The sequence below is a fragment of the Nuphar pumila genome, chromosome 15 (genome assembly GCF_984573655.1).
Source record: "Nuphar pumila chromosome 15, dmNupPumi1.hap1.1, whole genome shotgun sequence".
NCBI classification, from domain to species: Eukaryota; Viridiplantae; Streptophyta; class Magnoliopsida; order Nymphaeales; family Nymphaeaceae; genus Nuphar; species Nuphar pumila.
In genome coordinates, this window is record NC_143263.1 from 21,894,214 (window position 1) to 21,914,249 (window position 20,036).

General features: G+C 42.7%; 1 protein-coding gene across 2 annotated transcripts in view; it reads right to left on the minus strand.

Annotated features, from left to right (window-relative positions):
* LOC149814771 (serine/threonine-protein kinase STY13-like) overlaps positions 1-19,158 on the minus strand; it is a 47,834-nt gene extending 28,676 nt beyond the window's left edge. The window contains exons 1-3 of one of the 2 annotated variants that reach the window (XM_089988295.1): positions 18,954-19,158; positions 18,745-18,831; positions 17,397-18,386 (exon numbers count right to left, since the gene is read on the minus strand). In XM_089988295.1, coding sequence (XP_089844421.1) covers positions 17,397-18,286 — 890 coding nt within the window. In that variant the 5' untranslated portion in view covers positions 18,287-18,386; positions 18,745-18,831; positions 18,954-19,158. The remainder of the gene's footprint in view (positions 1-17,396; positions 18,387-18,744; positions 18,832-18,953) is intronic. The other variant, XM_089988296.1, reaches the window with a different exon arrangement.
* Positions 19,159-20,036: the final 878 nt, after the last annotated feature.

Genomic DNA, 20,036 nt, shown 5'->3' on the forward strand with positions numbered 1-20,036 from the left:
TAAATAAAGATAATGAGGTTCGCCTCTACAAGCCAAATGCTCAAAGAGCTATGCATGTCAAGATTGAACCAAATGAATTGCAATATATTGAATGTTACCCTTTTATCGTAGTCGTACCTTTGGACAGGTACAACCGTACCTTTGAAGAGGTGCGTCCGTACCTTTGAAGAGGTACATTTGGTTTGTGTTACGATGATTGGATGATGGGGTTGTGGCAACCTCGAAACGTGCAAATAATACAATATTGAGATCACATAAATTGTGATGATTCGCCTAACAGGCAAGAGGCTCGTGAGGGTCGAAAGACCAGAGCATGTAGAACGGGACGGCGGTTAAGAAACCCCCGTCGTGCTCGTTCAACACGGTTCGTCAAGAGAGATGACAGATGGTATAAAACTCCGATAGACAGGTCCTTTAATGGCAGTTACGGGCAAAAGACTTGGTTTTCCCAGTCATCAGAGTTAGGGAAAAGAGGCTACAAAAGTTAGCTCAACACTTCTGCAGAAGTTGGATGCATCCTTAAAAACAAGTGGAACAAGTGGCCTTCAAGGAATTCTCTCTCAGTCACCGACCGTCTCCTTAGGAGCGGACTCAACTAGCTATTCGGGGTATTAAAAATACATGGCATAATAGACCCTCGAACTAGTCTCAGTTGTTTCTACGATTCGTGCCTTGTGCGTACCCGTAAGACCAGCTAATATCAAAACATAAATTAATCTGTTTTCATTGCTAGTCGAACTGTTTATGCATGTTGTGGCATTACACTAGATAGTTAAACTACTAATGTCGTTCTTTACTTATAATAATTAGCTACCTAGGCTAGCTAACTGGTTATAATAATGCTTACACCTTGTGTTGTACACTTCCTTAAGTTTAGTTGTTCTTTACTTATGTTGCTCATACTAGAATAGATGTAATTTCTCGCAATTCAATTATGCATGTTACCACTGTCTTTAATGAAATAAACTGATTATCTTATGAATGTCCTGTTTTATTTATTCTACATCGTATATTTGTGCACCTATCAGTTTGTTATGAAATTGACTCATTTCATAGGTAGGTGGCAAGTAGAAGTTTACAGACAGCCGATGGAGCGATGCAACATGGCTTGAGATCACCCCCTTTCTGTTGGCATGCTGGCTATTCTCTGTAAGTAAGATTGGTTTGTAAGCTAACGTGCCCATAATTATCAACTTGTTTTCCTCTCTAAAAGAAAATTGCTTTCGCTTACGATTTGAAAGATCAAAATCCTAAACTTTGAAAGGTTTTCTCTAAATGTTTTCAAAATTACAAGTTGAAAATTTTGGGGCGTTACATATAGCCTACCAATAAGATCAGAATAAGCACAGGAATCAAAACAGAACATTGTTCATCGCTATTTCAGAAAAATATGAGAAAAATCATAACAAATCCCACATTGCTCCAATGATCACCATTTTTTATTCAAAAGCTTTCTAAAATCACATATTAACAAACCCCCAATTCAAATCTACGATAACTTGAGGTGACCATACGACTCACCCCTCCAAAAGTTGACGTAAGCTTGGCAGCCAACCTACAAACAACACCAGCTCCGGCTCTTTTCTAATCCTTCTTGAGTCAATTCTCAAGCTCTAATACCATGTTGAAACTCAAATCTGGTCTAGGGTTAAGGTATTTCACATGGGACACAAAGGAGAAGACAAGAGTGAAAAATACAAGTTATCGTAGGCACGTAATCAATAAAGACTATAATAAGAGGGTATCCTCTCAAGAGTAATAAAGGGGTCAACCCCCCTTATGTACAAACCATAGTGACAAATATCGCAAGATTTATGAAAATCTCGTGATAATATCGCGAGAAATTGCCTGAAAGTTTAAAACGGCAATTTCTCCCAAGATTTTCAAAATATCGCGAGATTTATGAAAAAAAACATAAATATCATGATTTAAACGTGATATTTATGTTTTAAATGGCTATTTATCATGAAAAAATCATGTATTTTAATTTTTAAATAATTTTTATTAATATTTTCTTATACAACAACTACGCCTTCATCCCAAAAACAATTGGGGTCGGCGATATGGACCAAAAAAGAAAATCATTCTGGGTCTTCCACATGAATCCTTCTCCTCCAATCATTTCTATCCAATGCCATGTCCTCGGTGAGGTTCAAAGCATTCATATCCTTTCCTATCACCTTCATCCATGTCTTCCAAGGCCTACCCCGACCTCTTTTAACTAATATATTTTTCCATTTCTCCATCCTTCTAACTGGAGCATCATTAGGCCTTCGCCGAATATGTCCAAACCACTGTAAACGATTCTCTCTCATTTTATTTTCATTGGATGCAATGCCTACCTTCTTACGTATCTCCTCGTTTTAAATCTTATCTTTTATTGTATTTCCACACATCCATCTAAGCATACGCATCTCAACTACACTCATTTTTTTAATATGATGTCTCTTGGCAGCCCAACATTCCGTACCATATTTTCTTATAAAAAATAAATTTTATATTTTTTAATTTATTTTTTTATTGTCGAGATTTTACAGAAAAAATGCGAGATTTATGAAATGTTTTCAATTTCTCGCGAGTTTTTGAAAAACGAGAAATTGCCGATAAAAACGTTTGTCACTATGGTACAAACCAGAGTTACCAGAAGTGCCTATATAGTAGGGGAAGCGTGCTTCCCCGATCACATTTCAGAAGTGCGAAACGTCGCGCTTCCGAAATGCACGGGGAAGTGTTCTTTTTTTTGGGAAGCGTGTGTCCCTTTTATGGGAAGCATGTTTCCCTTTTATGGGAAACACGCTTCCCTCTTTTTTTTCATTTTTTTTCTTCTTTTTTTGCTTCCCCCTCGCTTCCTAGGTCGCTTTCGAGACTTTTCGTGATTTTCTTCTAAGTCGTCCCATGCTTCCCGCTTCCTAAAATTTTGAAAGTGCCTCGCTTCGACTGGCAACCATGGTACAAACAAAATGAAATTAATGAACTTTCTAAATTACCCCCAAATATTAAGTTATATACATTAGGTCCTAATACAAAGGGGTATTACTGTCACGGGCCTATTTCCTTCAATAGGCCAGCGCGGTGCGACGGTCCTTCCTTACCGCCGCAAGCCTACTTGTCAACTCGCTTGCCAGTCGCGAAAGCTTGTAATCAGAGTGCAAGAGAGAATAGGGGGAGAAGAATTGCAATCACAACGAGGGTGAACAAAAGAAAGCTCAACGCATTTGATTCATTCACAATTTCGCCCGCAGGCTATTACAGTTCAAGTATACGGGCTGCCCCTTCGGGGAATTTATTCACCTGAACCGGGCAGTTACATCAGACTCAACAAAATCAAAATAGACTCCAAACGCAACTTTACAATATAAGTCACAAGGGAACATGCTTCCTCCTTCAAATCATGCGCCGTCCTCGACGCCATCTGTTTCATGGTAAGCCCTGACTTCAGCCGAGTAGCGGTTGTTCATCCGGAAAGTTGGCGGCCACGTAGGTTCCACTGTTTCCTCCCACTGCAAAAAATACTTCTTCATTTTTCCCAAGTAGTTGACCTTGTGGCAAAGGATCTAACTGAGATGCTTCTCGGCCTGTTGTGTTGCAGGGGCCCTCTGCATGATGGGAGCGCATTGTGGCACGTTGTGTTTCAGATCTCTATCGTCTGGATGGAACTGCTTGAGGTTGCACACGTGGAACACTGGGTGCACCTTGAAGTCTGGGGGCAACTCTAGCTTGTACGCCAGCTTGCTCACCTTCTCTGTGATTGTGAAGGGTCCTTCATACTTTCTGAGTAGTCCGCGGTGCCGCCCGCGGAAGATGCCTGTGCGACCTGGATATAACTTCACCAACACTTAGTTCCCAACTTGGAACTCAGTGGGCCGATGATGCTTGTCCGCCCACTTTTTCATTCTCTTTGCCGCCTTGTGAAAAAATGCCTTCGCCAACTCATTCTGCTTGTGCCAGTCGCGAACAAACTGATAGGCGATGGCCTTCCCTTTTCTTGCACGGCAAGAGTGTGCAAGGTCAGTGGTTGCTGCTCTGTGGCTATCTCAAACGGGTTGTGGCCTGAAGGCTCACTCTTCTGCAGGTTGTAACAAAATTGTGCCACCTCAAGAAGCTTCACCCATTTTTTTTATTGGCACTAACAAAATGCCTAAGGTATTCTCCAAGTATCCCATTGTCAAGGTGCTTCACCCAATTTTTCCGATTGGCACTAACAAAGTGCCTAAGCTATTCTCCAAGTATCCTATTGATGCGCTCTATTTGCGGATGAAAGCTTGTTGAAAATAGCAAATCAGAGCCAAGTAGCCGAAATACTTCACGTCAGAACTTACCTGTGAAGCGAGCATCATGATCGCTCACAATGCTCTTTGATATGCCCTAGTGTTTCACCACATGCTTTACAAATAACTTTGCAATCTCTCCTTAGAAGCTGGAATGAAGGTGGCATACTTTGAGAAACGATCCACCACGACCAGAATAAAACTAAGGCCCTCTACTTTTGGCAAACTAACAATGAAGTCCATGAAGATGCTATCTCAATGACGTTCTGGAATTGGCAGAGGCTCAAGGAGACCGATAGCCTTCTAGTTTGTCCCCTTATCTTGTTGGCAGATGAGGCATGTTCGAACATACCCCTCCACGTCGTCCCTCATCTGTGGCCAATAGTAGCCATGCTCAAAGAGTGCTAATTTCCGCTCATAACCAGGATGGTCGACCCATAGTGTATCATGGCACTCCTTAAGCAATTCTCGACGGAGGCTTCCCCACCGCGGCACAAAGATGTGTCCCTCTTTTGTCACGAGGAGGCCATCCTGTAACAAAAATCGCTGAGTCTTCCCTGCCTGCGCTAGAGAAACAAGGTGTTGCATTGTCGGATCCTGCCGCGTACCTTCGCGGATACGGCTTAGCAATGCGCGCCCTCCAAATGCACTTCAGAAGGCTCTGTGGGCGCAGCTACCAGTTCAGCCCTGCGGCTTAAGGCATCTGCTACAACATTGGTCTTTCCAACCTTGTACTCGAAGGCAAAGTCGAACTCAGCCAAAAACATCTGCCACCGACCTTGTTTAGGCATCAGCTTCTTCTGTGTCTGAAAATAGCTCATAGCCATATTGTCCGTCTTGACAACGAACTGGCCACCCAGAAGGTAGTGCGGCCAAGTCTTGAGGCAATACACGATAATTGTCATCTCACGTTCATGCATCGTGTAGCGCCTCTCTGCATCCTTTAGCTTACGACTCTCATATGCAATCGGGTGACCCTCCTGCATAATAACTTTACTGATGGTAAAGTTTGATGCATATGTATGGACCTCAAAAGGTTTTGAGTGATCAGGCAGTCGCAGCACTGGCTCCCTCACTAAGGCTTTCTTCAAGTCGTCGAAGGCATCTTGGCATGCTCCTCTTCAGAGCTACAACCGATTCTTCTTCAACAAATCTGTGAGAGGCGCAGCAATGAAGGAATAGCCTTCGATGAAACACCGATAGTAGTTTGCCAAACCAAGGAATGACCGCAACTCTAGGGCTTTGTTTGGCGGAACTCATTCTTTGATGGCTCTTATCTTTTGTCCATCCATGCGCAGCACACCACGCCCCACAACGTGGCCAAGGAAGCTGATCTCCTCCTGCCCGAAGAGATATTTCTCTCGTTTAACACAAAGGTCATTCTCCTTCAGCACCTGAAACGTTGTTCGCAAGTGCCCGACATGTTCCTCCATGTTGCAATAGTAGATCACGATGTCATCCAAGTATGCAACCACGAACTTGTCTAAGTACGTGTAGAAAATTTAATTCATTAGGGTCGTGAACGTGGTTGAAGCATTCGTCAACCCGAATGGCATTACTAAGAATTCGTAAGCACCATAGCAGGTGACACAAGTTGTTTTTGGCTCATCGCCATCTGCAATCCTCACCCTCCAGTAACCTGATCTCAAGTCTAGCTTTGAAAAGACTCGGGCACTGCCCAACTAATCGAACAAGTTTACTATTAGTGGCAACGGGTACTTGTTCTTTACCGTGACCTTGTTTAGCGCACGGTAATCTACACACAATCGCTTGAAGCCGCCATGCTTCATCTAAAATAAGAATGGGGCGCCAAATGGGGCTTTCGATGGACGAACGATGCATGCATCCAACATCTCATTTGGCTGCCTGCGCAGCTCCTTCAACTCAGCTGAACCCATGCGATATGGAACCATTGCGGGAGGCTTCGCTCCCGGGGTCAACTCAATCTTATGGTCGACCTCACGTCTTGGTGGAAGACGCTTTGGCAATTCTAGAGGCATCACCCCCGAAACTCCTCCAACAGTGGGGTTTGGGTCGATGGCACTACTGTTTCCACGTTCCTTTCTTCTGTGTGCACCGCAACTAAGAATGTTTGCTCCTCATGCTTGACACCCTTCTTCAGTTGTATCATCGATAACACTGAAGACTTGCCTTTCTGCGTTAAGGCATTGCACTGTATGGGACAGGTTTGGCCCCATGATCGTCAATGTGTTAAACTTTGGCAGCATCATAACATTCTGGCTCCGCAAAAACTTCATATCCAAAATCATCTTAAAATCGTCCAGGGGCACCACAGAGAAGTTGGCTTTGTCAGCCCAACTTCCCACTTGGATAGCCACATCTCTTGCTTGACCAAGGATGGACTTGGCCTCAGAGTTCACTGTTTTGATGGTCCTCTGCTTTGGCCCGGGCTTCAAGCCCAACCGCTCTGCCTCTTCTCGCGAGACAAAGTTGTGTGTGGCCCTGGAGTCTACCATTGCTGAAGTAGATTTCCAATTAGTAATGACTTCGAGATACATCAGTTCTTTGTTAACCTGCGTGTTCTCAATTGTGCAACTTTTAGTTGCGTTAATCGATCGCATGGCCTCCATCCTTGGTTACATGGTCTCAGTATCACTGCATTTTGTCTATGTTGCGTTGACATGCCCATCGTCCTTCACGAGGCGCTTTGGGCACTGCTTGGCGATATGCCTATCGCCATAGAACCAGCATGTCACAACCGCACCCTTGTTGTTGTTATACTTTGTATAGTTTTGTTTCTTATCGGATTGATGGCGTGTCGACACCTCACCTTTATTGTCGCGTCGCTCATCCTTCTTGCCTCCATAGTCAAGCTTCTTCCCGACCTTGGTTGATGGGGTAAAGGGCTTGCGCTGAGTATCAATTAAGCGCTCGGCCACCACATATGCATCTTTCAAAATATGAGGGTTGCTCATTTCCACTTCAGACTGTGCCCATGGCTGAAGTCCCACAATGAACCAGTTGAGCTTGTCCTCTTCTGGCATGTTAGGCACCTCCAGCATAAGCTTTTGAAACGTTCTGACATAGTCTTGCAACGAACCAGTATGTTTAAGCTCACCAACCATCAGGTACGCCTGCCTCTGCGCATTCCTCGACATGAAGTAGTTGTGTAGCTCTATTTTGAAGTCGTCAAAGGAGTCTATCACGCATTGACCCCTCTCCATGTCAGTGTGCTTCTGCCTCCACCAAGTGATAGCATCTCCATCAAGTAGAGTTGTTGCAGCCTTGATTCTGAGATCCTCAAGCATCACATTGAATGTCTAAGTAGTCTTCTACTTTGAACAAGAAGTTTTCAATGGCCTTGCTGTCGCGAAAAACACTGAACTTTGTTGGTCTTGGCACATCAATCCTTGATGGCCTCTCACCATTTCCGCCATTTAGGGTCACTGTCCGCTGCAATGCGCGGTTCTTAAACTGAAGTTCCCCTACTTCAGTCTGCAAGTCGGCCACTATAGTTGTCAACGAAGTGACCTGTCCCATCAACAAAATCAAACATGGGTGTACTCCTTAGCAGACAAGGGGGACTTGGGGTTTTTCACCTATGGATGTTGAGAGCAAGGCATGGTTCAATTAATTATACTTAGGGCAGACAGAATGTAAAACTCACTAAATAAAAAAAATTGTATTGGACCCGGGTCGGGTCGGGTTCGGACCCGACCCGGGCCCCTTTTCATTAGGGTTTTAGTAACCCGACTCCCGAGCGCCGCACCCCCCCCACCTGCGATATCGGGCGAATTAGGGAAACCCATCGAGGGTTTCCCCATTCATCGCCCCCCTGTGCCCTTTAAGAACTGTGTAGGAGGGCGAGGGGAGGCACGCCTCCCTCTCGCAGTCCTTCGCCCCCAACGCGCCGACCTCCTTCTTCCCTGCGCACGCCACCAGCGCCGCCCTCGATCCCCTCGCGACGACCCCCCTCCTCCTTTGTTGCGCACGCCGCCGACGCCGGCCACCGCCTCCCAGGTACGTCGTTCTCCTCCCTCTTCTCTTCCTCACACCCCCCTCTCTATCACCTCGCCGGGAGGCCAACAGGCGGCTCACAGCCCCTGCTGCGGCCTCCCACCTCCCATGTGCCCATCGGGGGGCCGACAGGTGGCCTATGGGGCCCCTATCGTTCCCTTTTCCCTCTGGGAATTCGCCGGAGTGTCGGCAGGGGACCGAGGCCCCTGCGACACCCCCCCTCACCCCTGTGGGTGATAGGGAAACCGACGGGAGGTCGGTTGCCCTCCCTGTCACCCCCCGCCACGGTCTCTCTCTCTGGCAGGGGTTAGTCTCCCTGCCACCTCTCGATCACCGGTAGGCAGGGGCAATGCCCCTGCCGCTTACTGTTTCCCGGCAGGCGGGGGCTCGCCCCGCTGCCTCTAGGGTTTTGGCGCGCAGGGTTAGTGCCCCTGCCGCCTTCCTGTCTCGGCTGGCAGGGGCAATGCCCCTGTCGCCCTTTGTTTCGCTGGGCTGGCAGGGGCTCGCCCCCTGCCGCCTCTTGGCTTCTGGGAGGGCAGGGGATATCCCCCTGCTGCCCCTTGATTTTCGGCACGCAGGGGCTTGTCCCCCTGTCACCCCCGTCCTGAGATCTCTCCCTCTCTCTGTCGGCAGGGGTTGGCCCCCTGCCGCCTCTCGACTGTCGGCAGGGGCTGGCCCCCCTGCCGCTTCGATGCTGTCGGCAGGGGTTGGCCCCCTGCCGTCTCGTGTTGTCGGCAGGGGCTGGCCCCCCTGCCGCTTCGATGTTGTCGGCAGGGGTTGGCCCCCTGCCGTCTCGTGCTGTCGGCAGGGGCTGGCCCCCCTGCCGCTTCGATGTCGTCGGCAGGGGCTCAGCCCCTGTCACTTCGTTGCTGTCGGCAGGGGCTGCCCCCCTGCCGCCTCAGTGCTTTCGACAGGGGCTCAGCCCCTGTCGCCCCGCTGTTGTCGCTTTTCTGATTTCGGCAAATAGGGGCACACCCCTGCTGTCTCTCTCTTTTTCGATCGACAAGCCTGACTTTCTATTTCCTCGCATGATAAATAATGTACCATTGAATATTCATACTTTTGCAGACATCGCATTGAACCCGGCTCTGGCTCCGCGGCCTGAGCCTCGTATCATCTACACCCGTAGACGCACACAGCTGCACGACATCCTGAGGTAGGGGAAAGTCGCACGAGGATTTTGGATGAATAAAATAAAATAAGACTCCTGAGATAGAATAGTTATTTTACATACTTGCTTATCTGAAGAAGTATTTAATTTATGAATTGTTAGTCAGTGTTTTACTCGTTCTGATTCTTTTGAAACTACATGCTTAGAGTAAACTCTATGGGTAGACTCATTCTAGAGAGAATCAAGTAGTTTAATTGGTATACCTGTTTACCTGTAGGACTTCTTGACTTGTGATTGTCCGTCCTGCATGCTTATCCTTTTGAAATTGCATACTTAATGTAAACTTTGTGAATAGACTCATTTCTGGAGAGAAACCCACTGCAATTACTATTATAACCGAACCTTAAGGCAGGGATGGTATAAATTTGACGAGAGGTCATGGAGTACCTTGAAGTGGGAACTCAACACTTTATTGATATAGATGGGATAATGTCGGCCTCCACGGGCCAATTGCTCAAAGAGCAATACATGTCATGTATGAACCAAAAGAATCATAAAACTTTATATGTTGCCCTCTCATCGTAGTTGTACTTCTAGAAAGGTACGATCGTACTTTTGGACAAGTACGTCCCATGTGGGTTACGATGGTTGGATGATAAGGTTGTAGCAACCTCGATGCGTGAATTTAGCACAATGCTGAGATCACATAAATGGTGACCATTCGCCTTCACAGGCAAGATGCTCAAGTGGGTCTAATAGACCAAAGCATGTAGGATGGGACGGCGGTTAAGAAACCCCCATCGTACCCATTCGACCTTCACGGTTCATCAAGGGAGAGGATGGATGATACAAAAACTCTAATGGACAGGTTGTTAACAACCACCCCACGGGCAAAAGACTCGGCTTCCCCAGTCATCGGAGTTAGGGGAATTGGGATTACCATAAATTATCCTAGGTGATAACTCTCAAGTACTTCTGCAGAAGTTAGATGCATCCATGGGCCACGAATGCCTTTGGGGATTTACTCTCTTGGTCATTGACCGTCCCCTTAGGAGCGGAATCAGTCAGCCATCTGGGTTAATGAAAACACCTGACATAATAAACCCCCGGATCGGTCTCGGTTGTTTTTACGTTTCGCGTCTATGCGTACCCACATGCCAGTTAATATCAGAACTTAAAGAATATCTTCTTGAATAGTTGTAGATGATTGAGACTTACACTGCTTGAAATGCTTCAACTAACAGCTATTTGCACATATTACACTTGTTAGAATAGATTACAATTGTATTGATTGTTTTAATATCATAACTGCTTATCTCATGAATGTCCTGCTTTATTTTCATTCTACTTATCTGTTCGTGCACCTACTGGTTTGTTATGAAACTGACCCATTTCATGGGCATTTGAGGAGTAGAACTTCACAGGCGGCCGATGGCGTGGTGCAATATGGATCAAGATTTACCTTCTTTCTACTGGCGGCTTGGCTCTGAGTCTTTTTGAGTTTTCTTTAGATTATTGAACTTTGGAAAAATGCTCATTTTGTAATAAACTGCAGATTTTTAATCTATTGCCTTATTTCCTCAAATCCTTTAAGTTGTTGTTCATGTGAATGATGGTTTTTCAGTTAACGTACCTAGGATTGTTGACTTGTGCTCTTTTCTAAATATCTTCTGTTGTCGTTTTTAAAAATTAAAACTTTAAATCTTTGAAAGGTTTTTCGATAATGTTTTCGAAATCACAAGTTAAAATTTTGGGGCGTTACACAGAAAATTAACGGTTTTTACTAGCTGACTGAAAATAACAAAAAACCAATGATGTTGATGACCATCATAAAGCATAAAGATTCAATAGGTTGATCCACAAGTGGAGATATGAGAGTGAAATCTAGTGAAGGCCTCAAATCCATGGTCTATATATATACAAGCAGTTTCATGCTTGTTTTGAAGCTCTACATGGTAGCACCATGTATGCATGGCATGTCAAGATCAAGTTCGGCTGCTCGGGCTAAAGACTCCCGCTCAATTCCTCCTAATAGTAAATATTGAAAATAAGAACTTTCAAATATTATAATTGAACAAATTAAAGGGAGGTCACAAGTCTTGAAGCCGGAATTACATGAGTGAGACTAAACTTGGCTCATCAAGCGCCTATCTTGAGCTCATGAGCAAGACGACGCATTTACCATCCACATGCAAGAAATAGTGTTATCGCATAGAAAATTTTACCATCTATATGGCATATGCAGAATGGATGGCATCAGGTATCCAAGTGTATAAAATTAAAGAATAGTAAGTGATGTGGAACAATGGTATGACATATATTATGTCAAGGTGCATGTCAGATGGTAATGATGCAAATTGAAGCACTTAAAAGTCCATAGGCATGCAAGAAATAATGATGTGTTCTTGAAGATGCTTTACCCTAAGATGTGGGTTAAGGTTTCATGCTTTTCTCATTCAACTTTCAAGAAAGTAATTATTCCATCAAGTAGCAAATATTAACTTATAGTAACATCAAGCAAATAGAAGGGTGACAGGATTTTCAAGGGCAAGGAGTTTCATCATTCAAAGAGTCCAAATTTTAAGTTTAGTTTTTCTATTGTTGGTTTCTTTTGTAATTTAAAAACTTTTAAAACTTGTTTCTTTATAGTTTTTGCAAGAAAAAAATAGAAACCTATTATTTTCCTTATTATTATTTGTATTTTTTCAATTTTTAAAGCTTCTGAGATTTTCCTGAGAAAAAACACCTTTTGAAAATATCTCCGAGAAAAACTCTCGCGGAGGAATTACCTTGAACGATACAAGTGACTATGACACATATAATGAAAGAAATAAGTAAAAAATATAAAAGAAAGAAGAAAAACGTAGTTAAGATATAGTAAAAGGTAACTCATAATATCGTGATATTATTGTGATATTATCACGATAATGTTGTGACATATATAAATTTCTGATATTTTCAAAATATCATGATATTTTCAAAACATCATGATATTTTGACTTTAATATAGTTTTATGAATTTATAGTTTTATTACCACTATATTTTAAAATATCACCTATATCTGCAACTATGTTTTCTCGATTCTCTGCAAATTTTATCCCTCCTAAATGCTGATGCTATAATAATATCTAAATGCCATTTGTTTGGTGATTCATGACTGAATATTCTCTGTTTAGTGCAGAATTATGCCAAACACAAAGAAATTTTCTAGGAAATTAGCTGCCAATGAACTCCAGGTATGCAGATCCTACTGACTTGAAATAAGACTATACTGATATGACAATCTTTTTATTGACTAAAATACAATGACTTATTCTTACAACCAAATATTTCCAACAAGTTTCTTTGTCTCAATCCACAGGAAATTTTGTCCTCCCCAACATTGGTGCTTACAATCTTTCCTAATATCATATCTTCAGCAATTTAAGACCAAATCTTTCCTAGTATCATATCTTCAGCCATTCAAGATCAAATCTTTCTGTTTTAGTGTAGATTTATGATAAACACAGGTTAAGAAACTTCTTTGGAAACCATGGCACCTTGTATTCAGATCATATGACCTGAAAATGCAACTACAATGGCTAGTTAATCTTCTTTGGAATATGTAGTGGTATATCTCTGTCACGGGCATAGAATTTTATGCAAACCCGGCCAACCTAACGGCCAAAGGCCGCGCACCAACACTTTTCCGTGTGTTGAATCATTTCATTGGCCCTGCGCACCATCACGTGCACAGCTACCTAAGCAGAAGCCGATCAAGCACATCTCCTCATGTGTATTCTACCTGTTCCATGCCACTGGCTCTGCACATCATTCCTTAGCGCATCGCCACCGTGCTCAATGAATAACCAAAGGGGTCGTCGTCTAAGTTCCAAGGAAGGGGTGACGCACACACCCAACCGAACAACCAACCAATCCAAACGGCAACGCCGCACCTCTAAGGCTGCAGCACGACCTCCGGATAGCGTCACTTGAGAAGACCTTGCGGGTCTGTAATGGACGGGAGAAGATTATTCTCAAGACCGCCCAGCCTTTCGGCTGGTTGATAGTTGTTACGTCATAGCAAGCAACATTACCCAAATTGCTCATGGACGCCTAGGCATTCACTCACCTAGCCCTGAATCACCATACTCGGTTGGAACCACGTAAGATGATCCCTTGGAGAATTAGCCCTAACCCACACGCACCCCCGTGCATCCAAACGCTACGCGTAGGGGTGGCAAAACTTGACAGGACCCGCCAACCCGCCTCTTAGGCGGGTTCGAGTTTGGCTTAAACTAACCCGTTTAATAAACGGGTCGACCCGCCTAACCCGTTTATTAAACGGGTCGGGTTCGTGTTAGGGGTATGCCAACCCGGCCAACCCGTTTAATAAACGGGTTAGGCGGGCGGGTCAACCTGTTTACCCGAACCCGACCCGCCAACCCGTTTACCCTACCCCAACCAGCCAACCCGCCCGCTAAGACGCCAACCCGTTTACCCGACCCAACCCGTTTATTAAACAGGTTGGCGGGTCGTGTCGGGTTACCCGTTTAATAAACAGGTCGGGTTCGTGTTTGCCACAGCCGACCCGTTTATTAAACGGATCGGGTTCGGGTTGAGGTATGCTGACCCGCCAACCCGTCGGATCGACCTGCCAACCCGACCCGATTGTCACCCCTAGCTACGCGTGGGAAACTCATCCAAGTCGAGAGGTCCTTAACCAAATTCCCAAAAGCAACATTGTCTTATCCGCTGGCACTGCTTAACCAAACAACGTTCCACGTCTGTGCCGCCACACACCATCACACCAACAATGATATTGTTGCCTATTGCATGCCATGCTACCACTGCACGTCATCGATCAAGCCAACGCATATCGCACATTCCTACACTATGCACTTTCCACTCAATAGAGCTCTGCAGTGCACATGCCCCATTCCGAAGGCTCGGTCTGGGACAATCTCAGTCATATGTTTTAATACACAACAGCTTCATTGGACTCACACCATTTTCACTATGCCAACTAAGACTTTATGCAAGAAGATTAAAAACTTTGGGCTTGGAAAAGTTGTGAATCTTTAGACCTAGCTTCATCGCCTTTTGGTAAAACAACAATCCAAATTCATTATCTTTGAAACAACAAATCAATTTAGTCTTAATGAAAGAAATGTATCAATGTTTCTTCTCTCTTCTATTCCTAAGGTATTTATAGGTATGGATCTATGTCACACGAACTCGGCTAGAGAGGCGCCGCACCCGAGTCAACACGCCCCAACACGGGTGCAGACACAGGTGCGGCTTCGGATACTGCCCGAACTTGGTCAACGCCGAGTCGGACTCGGTCAACGAGTCGAGGCCGAGTTCGTCCTTTTTTGAACTCGGTCAACGTTGACTGAGCCCAAAAATTGTCCATTTTTAGGGTAAAAAAAATGATCTTTTTATATATTTTTTAAAAATATATATATATAGCATGAGTCTCAAACATAAGCCCCAGAAATATATATATATATATAGCATGGAGACTATTATACTTAAAAAGGTGAATAGACAAGTCGCCAAATCCTAGAAAGTGGTTTCTTGCTGCGTTTATTGCACTTACAGAGTGCAAGCACCCATTCATGCATGCCAAAACATACATAAAGTGGTTCCTTCTGCATTAAAAGAAGCTTACTGAGTGTGGGATGCATCGCAATTTGCTTTAATATTTCTTAAATACTTAGCACATTTTTTCAAACATATCCGTTTAAAGTCCCTCCATCCTTCACACATCATAAGGATCTGATCGGATTCTAATATAAAACCAACTCTGGATCCAAATCCAATCAGATTCTATTTTCTGTAATTGAACCCGATCCGATTATTTATTGGATTTGAAAATTCTTACCAAACCCAACTAAATGGAGATGGTTAGTTGGATAACTGACCCAAACCCGTACAGTTTATATCCTAATCAGATCATATTTCAATTTGGAAGTCAAACCCACATGAAAGATATGACACTATCTTTGATGTTAACACGTATTGGACCCAACCTAATCCAATTATCTTAATGGATTTCAGTTGGAATAGGGTCAGGTTAAGATTTCATTCTAACATCTGGAGTTGGATTTGGTTGTAGTAAATTTACTTTTGCCTCCAACTCAAAACATAAATCTGACTAAAGAAAATCCAATTAGTCACGTTTGGTATGCCTTATATCCAAACCAAATCCAACCCAATTAGTCACATCTGATGGACCCAACAGATAGGGCAGGATTAAATGCAAGGTCTTCGTCCCTTCCTTTGGCAACCACATGGTGGAATGTGAAATTCCATCTCTCTGAAAAAAGAGAGATCCTTAAAATAATGACATGAGCCTCCAAACACCTTAGAATAGAAGAGATATGATCGGAAGGAGGGTGAGGAACTGACACAGCGGTTTGAGACTAGATATTCAAATCGCTGCCCCTTTCTCCATAACAAACATTGGAAATCAGCTACTACCAATTGGTTTTCCTAATATTAGGAAAATTTCGTTACCAAACAACCAAGACATATTTTAGTTAGTCCAATCCAAAGTTTTCTTGCAATATCCCTTGCAAGTTCAAAACAATTCCACAATAACCTCTATCGCTAGGATTCAAAATAAACTAAGTTCAGCATTTGCTATGATGAAACTTTTCTTTGAAAAACAGAAAAATTACTATGATGAACGTGTTCAGAAGTTCCGCAGACTGTCCTTATGAGGAGCTGTTTCTGTTCCCAAGACCATAGCCACAAGTTTCCCAGTGTTGTAAATGGCTAGCATTCAGTTGAAAGCAGCAAGAAACTGCATGTCTAGATGAAAACTGCATACTGCAGACCATGCATCAGAGTTGGAACAGCAATGGCATGCCTGTTCCAGCTGCTGTTTGAAAAATTACCAAAGGAACATTGCTTAATTCTGGAAAGGATATCCAGACATGAAACTAAACTACTACTGCTATTATAACAGTCTCACTATATCGCGGTGTCATTTATTCCCTGAAGAACAGAAAAAAGATATATGACAGTAACTTCATATAGGTACTTTACAAGTTAAAACAACAATGATGCAAAAGTAGCGCAACCTTAGAAGTTGAAGGTATAGAATCGTATCCATCTTCTTATCAATTTATCATGAATATAAAGATTGAATAAAGTTATAATTCAGGATGACTTTAAGGTTCAAAATTAAACTAGACATGGTGCAGGAAATTAACAGGTATTATCGCTTGGAAAAGAGAAGTACCACAACAAAAACCAAAGAAATATCGTAAAAACTGAGAAAGAACAACAGAAATACATAACCGTACTTAAAGAAAAGTTGAAACCAACCATAACATGCAACAATGCATATATTATATATTCTACTAGTTTTGTTCACCCAAAGACAACGATAACACAACAGACTCCACATTCAACACTAAAGTCTCACACAGGTGAACCATGACCCTAGACCATAAAGGGAACCAACAAAATTGCCTGTCTTTCCTTTTTCAATAAAGAAAATGAAATTTAAAATGCAATAAGAAGGTACTGCTGTTGAGATAATAAAATAAGATTTGCACCCAGTCCTGTTGTGCATTAATACTAAAGAAAAAGAGAAAAAAAGACCAGCAGAACCAGCCATTACAACTTCCAGCATGCAAAATTTCCCTGCGTATACATTAACTAAGGTCCTTCTTAATCCATTACGAGGTTGAGACATTTGCAGATTTTTTCATAAAAATAAAATTGTTTGAGGGACTGTCCAACAAATGAAACAACAATAAAAACCACGAGTATGCCAATCAATGTAAAAAGTAACAACCACACAACAATAAACTGACTTTGCACGAACAGAAAAAGTTGCACTAAACAGCAATAAGTACTGCAGCACAACCACCGAACTAGCGCAGACTTAATCTGCCTTAATTACCCCCGATTAAGACATAGCACAGACATAAGTGGCTGTAATGATTTTGGTTATTCAATGCGGTGTCCAACATTTGACGTAAGCAATGGAACATGCAACAACAAAGCTATCAAAAACAAATAACATCATGTTTCCACTTACGGTGCCATCCATCGGTATGTCCCCGTCTCAGGAGTCATCCCATCAGTCTGTACCTCAATTCTTGCAACCCCAAAATCTGCAATTTTTATTGATTTATCGGTGGCTATCAACAGATTGTCTGACTTGAGATCCCGGTGGATAAAACCCAAGCCATGAACATACGCCATCCCCCTGGCTACGTCCAATGCCTGCTTGACTGCCAACTTTAGCGGCACAGACCTATTCTGTCTCTTCATCAAGAACTGCCTGACTGACCCACCCTTTGCATATTCAGTAACGATACACCAGACCATTGGTTTCCTGCAGGCGCCAATGAATCTCACAATATTTGGGTGCCTCAGAGTCGCCAACATCATCACCTCCTGAGTAAACTGTTGTTCCATCAACTGTGCTTTCTCCGGGTTATTCTCAGGCCTCTCCAATATCTTGATTGCCACATCCTCACCGTTATAAGTACCCCTGTAGAGCTTACCGAATGCTCCTTGAGCAAAGGCAGTACCCATACTAAGCCTACTCAAATCGATTGTCCATTCATCATATTGTTCCAGACCTTCGGTCGGGTACCGATTGTCCATCAAGGCTCGCGCCAATGCATCTTCAGCGAGTGTGTGGGAGACCACACCAGGCTTATATACACTTCGACCAACAGACCCATTGGTACCAGTACCGATGCTCGGGTAAGTCATTATGTTAGGTGCTAGTGGGGTGTTCGAGCCAACACTGCTGTCGGCCATGGACATTGAAATCGATCCATCAACATTGCCCATCTGCAAGCTGCCCATGCTATCGATCGACATATGTGAACCCTCGCCGAGACGGATATACTCTGGAGTAAAATTGAAGAAATTCTCATTGTTTCCAATACCCCCAAATTTGGAACCCTCCATCATCTTCTCCTATTCTTGCTTCTGTTTTCTTCTCCGGAAAAAATCAAAGAATGTTTCTTTTCAGCATCTGGTTTCCTTTTTCAGACACCCCAAAAGAGAAAGCCTAATCAACGAAACAACAACAAAAAAAAAAAAGGAAAAAGCCCCAACTCATCAGTAGACTCATCTCGGGTTTTCTCCACTAGCATTGAACTAAATTCCAAAGACTAGGAAAGATTCTCAGAGAATTCGGCAAAAAACGAAAAGTATAAGGAGGAAAGAAACAGCCAAAAGAACTCATTAATGTGCAATCAAACCCTCGATTCTCACTGAATGCTTGTAACTACCAAATCGGAAACCCCACAAGATCAAAACCAAACGCAAGGATTCATCAATAGAGAAAAATCTACTTAAGGAAAAAATCATAAAAGATACAGAGGTAACCAGAACAAATTGATCAATCGAGCAAAAAAAGCATTTACCGATAACAAAATTTCTCTCCTTCCCGCTTTTCTCTCAACGATTTTAGTCGCCACAGTCCATCTTCATCAATCTCTGGACGTAAATCCCTAGAATTCCCAGAAACCACTTAACCAGCAATAAAGAAATCAAACCTTATGCTACCATCAAAATTCCACCGAAGAAAAAAAACCCAAAAAAAATAAGATACGAAGGAAAACGCTCGACTTACACGGAGAAAAATGAGAAGAATTCCTCGTAGATCTGCCGAAGAGGGAACGAATCAGGAGAAGGAGGGATCAGGGGAGGAGAGGAATTCAGGGTTAGGGTTAAACCTCTCTCTCTCTCTCTCGTCTTCGCCCTGGTAAACACGGAGGCGGAGAAGACCAGTAACAGGTCATGGTCTTTCATTCTTTTTTAACCCCCCCCCCCCCCCCCCCCCCTTTCTCTCTCTCTCTCATTTATTATTCGCGCTTTATGTATATACTTTTTCTTTCATTTTCAGACCAAAATGTTAATTTGCACTTTTCTTTTGAAATTTCTCTCTCTCTCTCATTGCTTTTGTTCCCTTTTCTGATTTATTTGTGCTTCTTAGTAATTATTTTCCTTTTATATCTCGTATATTTATTTTCTTTTTCAAATAAAATCACTCTATATATATCGTATTTTTGCTTTGAATTAAATTGCATTTTTCTTTAAAAGCAATCCTCTCTCGTGTTTTGGCCGCTTTTTCATTTAGTTTGTACTTTTTCAGTACCGATTTTCGCCTTTACCTCAAGTATTTATTTTTATCTTTCTTTAAATCAAAATTTCACTTTGGCTGCTTAAGTCTTTTTGAGAAAATTCCTTGTAGGCTGCCTTTAACCCTCATTTCAAAAAATGTAGCTCATTTTTTTGAAATTTCAAACATAAGCATCTGTTTTCTTGAAAACTACCTAACAACTGACAAGGGCCTAAATTTATTATTGTCCTAGGTTAGATAATAAGCTAATTATAATAGTAACCTTCATCATTAAGAGTTGAAACTGTTTATATTTTTCGTTTTACTAAGATGAATGAGTATTTTCCAATTTTCATAGGATAACAGAGAAAACATAAAAAATTACGTTTTTAAGGATGATAGATGTTGACATGATATTTGACTGCTTTCAGGAAAAGTATGGACTATATTTGAAAATTTAGAAAAGTGAAGCTTACTTTTTAAACTAAGGGCAAAAAGTTTGGCTTTTAAATGTTTTTTTTTTTTAGAATTAAAGACAAAAGGTTGCCCCTAAATAAAATTTGTCCTTTCATTTTTGATATGTTGAAATATTTT